This window comes from Alligator sinensis, unplaced genomic scaffold, assembly GCF_000455745.1.
Source record: "Alligator sinensis unplaced genomic scaffold, ASM45574v1 scaffold1295_1, whole genome shotgun sequence".
NCBI classification, from domain to species: domain Eukaryota; kingdom Metazoa; phylum Chordata; order Crocodylia; family Alligatoridae; genus Alligator; species Alligator sinensis.
The window spans coordinates 103,946-108,129 of NW_005841880.1; the positions used below are offsets into that span (position 1 = coordinate 103,946).

A 4,184-nucleotide genomic window follows, 5' to 3' on the forward strand; every position below is an offset into this window, starting at 1 on the left:
TTTAACCCGCTCCCCTTGTCTTTTGGGCCCGTTCACTCTGAACCCTAAGGGTGGCGGCAAGGGGCCATTACTGCTAACCCTTGCCCTGCTAAGCAGCACGCGCGGGGCAGGAGAGGAACGGTCGCGCCGGGAAGGTCTGCGTCTGGTCCACCAAGTGCCATCTCCCGGTGCCGCCAGGGCGAGCAAGGACGACCCGCGCGCCGCTGGGCAGCACAAGCCAACGGAAACGGTCCTCTTGGCCGAGAAGTAGAAAACTTTGTTGGCGCCAAGCCGGGCGGTAATGGGCGCTGTGTGCGGGGAGGGAGAGCGCGCCAACGCAGCTGGCGGTAATGGCAGGGGCGGGAACACTAATTGCCGCTCTCGGCTCCGTCTTGGCACTGGCTAAAAAGCGAGGAGAAGAAGCCAAGTCGCCGTCGGCCCCCAGAGCCTGGCGCAGCCCGGGAGAGCCCCGCGGCCACGGGTGGGGCCTGCGCGGCCGTGTTTGCTTCCCCGCGGCCGCTTCCACAGGAGGAGGCTCCGGCAATCTCAGGACCCTGCACAAGAAAGACTAGTTCCCTGCACAAACAAGTGTGTAATAGCACCCGGCATCACGCCTGCCCGTCCCTGCTCCCTGGGGCCGGGGCAGCTCAGGCCCAACCAGGCACAAGAGCTCGCCCCAGCCAGGCACACGACTGGGACGGGACGTGGCCGTGCCCGGCGCTGTACGGCTGGGGCAGGAGCTCCAGAGCGTCCCAGCCCAGCAGACAAGGCAGCCGGTGGGAGAGGATGGATCCACGTCCCCTGGAGCCGTCCCGGGACGAGCGCCCCAGGGCCGAGGACGCGCCGAGACCCAGCGAGGTCAAGCAGGGCCGGCTGGACGGTGTCCTGGGCCGGCTGCAGGCCCCGACCCGGGACAGAGCTCACGGCCGCGGTCTCCTGCCTCGTGCTGCGCCGGTCCCTCCCTGCCTGGGTTTCGGGGCCGGTCCCGGGCTGGGATTCGCTAGAGGGCACCAGAGGATCTGGAAAGCCCCCGGCTCCGGGACGTCCCACGCCCAGAGGGTGGGAGCCCCCCGAGTCGGGGCGCCGTGTGCTGCAGGCAGCGCTGGGAACACGCGTCCCCTGCACACGGACAACGCCCCGGAGCGACTCCGACCCGACCCCAGCGGGCACCATAACCCTGGCCCCCACGTCAAGCCGCCCGCAGCCGGTCTCCGGATACCCAGCCAGCGCTTGGGAAGGGGGCTGCGGGGGCCACACCAGGGCCCCTGCTCCTCGGCCAGCTCAGGCCCAGTCCAGGGGGAGCGCGGGGTCCAGGACGTGCCCGCGACGGGGATCACCCACCTGCGACCATCCGCTCCAGCGACGGCCCTGCACACGGCGGCTCTGCTCCTCCCGCCGCTTCCCTGGACTCCAAGCCTGGCATCCGGTGGCGTCCTCGGCACCCAGGACGTGCGCCGGGGGGCTGGCATCGCGCAGGTGCTCATCTTCCTGCCACTCCAGCGCTGCTGGATCCCGCCAGCCTCAGCGTCCCGACCCGATGCTGGGGCGAGGGGGCCTGTCAGGCCCCTGCCTGTCTCAGGGGTCTGGAGCAGCAGGGCGGGGGGCCGTGGACACGCACCCCCGCAGAGCCACCCGCTTCGCCTACCAGCTCCCCGGTGCCTGGGGGCCGCAACGCGGGGGGCCAAAGGCCGCGGGTCTGGAGGCGAGTTGTCGGAGGCTCCCCGTGGAGCCTGCAAGAGCTTCTTTGCCGGGGGGTTTGGGTCCGACGGCAGGTGGGACCCCAGCGCTCCCCCCGGCAGGCTGCGCAGGCTCACGGGACCCTTGTGCTGGCTGGGGCGTGGGAGAGCGAGCGCCCGTGCACCGCCCTGAGCCTCTGCCTCTTGCTTTGCAGCCGGGAGGAGGCCGAGGCGCTGGAGAAGGAGCTGCTGGAGGATTACCGCTTCGGCCAGCAGCAGCTGATCGAGATCTGGGGCCATGCCTGCGCCCTGGCCGTGACCAAGGTAAGAGCGGGACGGGGCTGGGTGCATGCGGGAGCGGGTGCCGGTGCCGGGCAGGGCCCCTGCAATGGGCACGCACTCCCACTGCAACAGGAACAGGGCAGAGCAAGACCAGACCAGGGGGTCGAACCGGCCTGAACCCGGGCGCAGGCCTGTCCGCCTCCCGGCTGCCCCAGCGGGCGGTTGCAAAGCCGCCGCGGAGAAGAGTCGAGGCCCACGTCTCAGTTGCCGGTTGCAGCACCTGGATCCCTGCACGCTGCGCGGCCCGGCTGCGACGGCCTTGCGTCGACACAGCGCCATCCGCCCGGGGCAGCCCCAGGCGCGCAGGCGACAGACACGTTGCTTCTCCAGCCCCCAACACGCGCCCAGCTCTGGGGTGCGGCCTGCCTCCGGGCCAGGTGTGAACAGCCGTCTCCGCAGCCGCTGCCAAGTCTCCAGGTTCCCGAGCCACGCGGGCGGGCGGGCGAGGCCGCGTCTCCCGGCTCTTGCGGAGAAACGGCAGGGCACCCTCGCAGCGGCTGCGCCTGGCCCCTGGCCGAGCCGGCTCCGCCGCCCTGCAGGCAGCTCCGGCCGGCAGCAGCAGTCGCGTGCGGGGCAGGGCGGCCCAGAGCCCCCTGCGGCGCGTGCAGGATGCGTCCCGGGCGGCACCGATGGAGCCGGGATGGGACCCACCCTGGAAGCAGGCGCCCCGGCCGGCCCAGGCTGCAGAACAGCTTCTCTGCAGGAAACCGAGCTCTCAATTAGCATCAGCTTCCACTCCGGTTTGCGAAGTCCGGAGGCCGGTTCTCTCCAAGCCTTGGCCGGGGACCAAACCACTTTAAAAATAGGCTTCGGCTCCCACGACAGAGCCCGGCTCCCCCGGCCGTCATCGCGTGCCCGGCTAAGGCCTCGGAGGGTCGGTCACCGCCAGGCTCGCCAGCCCCGTGCCAGGCGCCCTATCCAGCCGTGCGCCGGGCCCCGGGCGGGCGGGCGGGCGAGCCTTGCACAGCTGCATCGCAGCCTCCCTCCGGCCCTGCGACCTCTCGGCGAGCTGGCGCACACCGCGCTTGTCCAGTAGCCGACAATAAGTAAATGCCAGCGCCGAGCCGGGCGGCTCCGACGGGCGTCTCGGGCTGGGGCAGGACTAGGTGACAACAGCAAGTGCCGGCAGCGAGGCAGAGCAGGGCATTGTCTTCTCTGCACAAGAGCTGGAAAACGCAGCCCGTTTCCAAGCCGTTCGCCTCAGGATCGCACCGACTGAAGAGCTGCCAGGTTAACTGCTTTGGCCTCGGAGCTGGGCGCTGGCCCCGAAACCGCGGCCTCGGCGCGTTCACGCAGACCTGAAACTTGGTACCAATAAAACCCCCTTCGTCAACACCGAGATGCTCCAGGCCCCTGGCAGGACGGCGCTGCGGGGTCTCTCTCCTCCAGAGGCTGTTGCAAAGCCGTCCCCCTCCCTCGGCAGGAAGGCAAGAGGCAAACCCGGGCCCGTTGCTCTCGGGACGCGGGAGCCTTTCCTGAGCCACAAAGCAGACGTTTGGGGAGCAGCACACGGGGCGCGAGCGCAGCCCAGTCTTTCCCGATCTCGGGGTGTTAACTCTAGGGCAGAGCTGCAGCCTGCGTCCCGCCCGGGACGGGGAGCCGGGGCCGGCCGAAGGGCCAAGCGGAGCAAGGGTCCATCCGCCAGCCCCCAAGCACCAGGGTGCAGGCGTGCTCCCCTCTCCTGGCAGCAGATTCGCCGTGGGGCTTGGGACACGTTCCTGGAGCAGGACCGCAGAGGTGGAGCCGGGGAGGGACATCTTCAGCTGCACCCTGCCTCCGTGCTGGCACGTGACCGGGTCTAGCCTCGTTGAACCCGAGCCCCACGGCGCTCGGAGCTGTACAGATGGAGCAGAAAGCTTGCAGTCGCGGCAACAATTCAAGACCCATCCCTCACCGAGCGACTCGGGATCTCAAAGCCTTTGGGTCGCATCAAGGGCAGGAGACGACAAACCCTTGGGCGCGGCGTCCCACCCCTTGTGTGGCTCAGCTCGTGTTTTTGTGGCCTCGAGCCCGGGGCCAGCGCGCTAGGGGCTGGACGTGCAGGATGCCCAAGGTCAGGGAGCGTCACGTGCAGGAGGAGAAGCCCAACAGACCCCTGGGGAGCCCCGAGCTGCGCCGAGGACCCCTTTACCGCGCCGGGGTCCCACTGCTGCCGTGCGGGGAGCTCCTCGCGCCGCCGGCCCCGCG

At 70.1% G+C, this 4,184-nt stretch overlaps 1 protein-coding gene across 1 annotated transcript in view; it reads left to right on the forward strand.

The window, feature by feature from the left end:
- The first annotated feature begins 329 nt into the window (after nt 1-329).
- YJEFN3 (YjeF N-terminal domain containing 3) overlaps nt 330-4,184 on the forward strand; it is an 8,148-nt gene continuing 4,293 nt past the window's right edge. The window contains exons 1-3 of the mRNA XM_025196339.1: nt 330-460; nt 880-1,455; nt 1,871-1,979. Coding sequence (XP_025052124.1) covers nt 330-460; nt 880-1,455; nt 1,871-1,979 — 816 coding nt within the window. The remainder of the gene's footprint in view (nt 461-879; nt 1,456-1,870; nt 1,980-4,184) is intronic.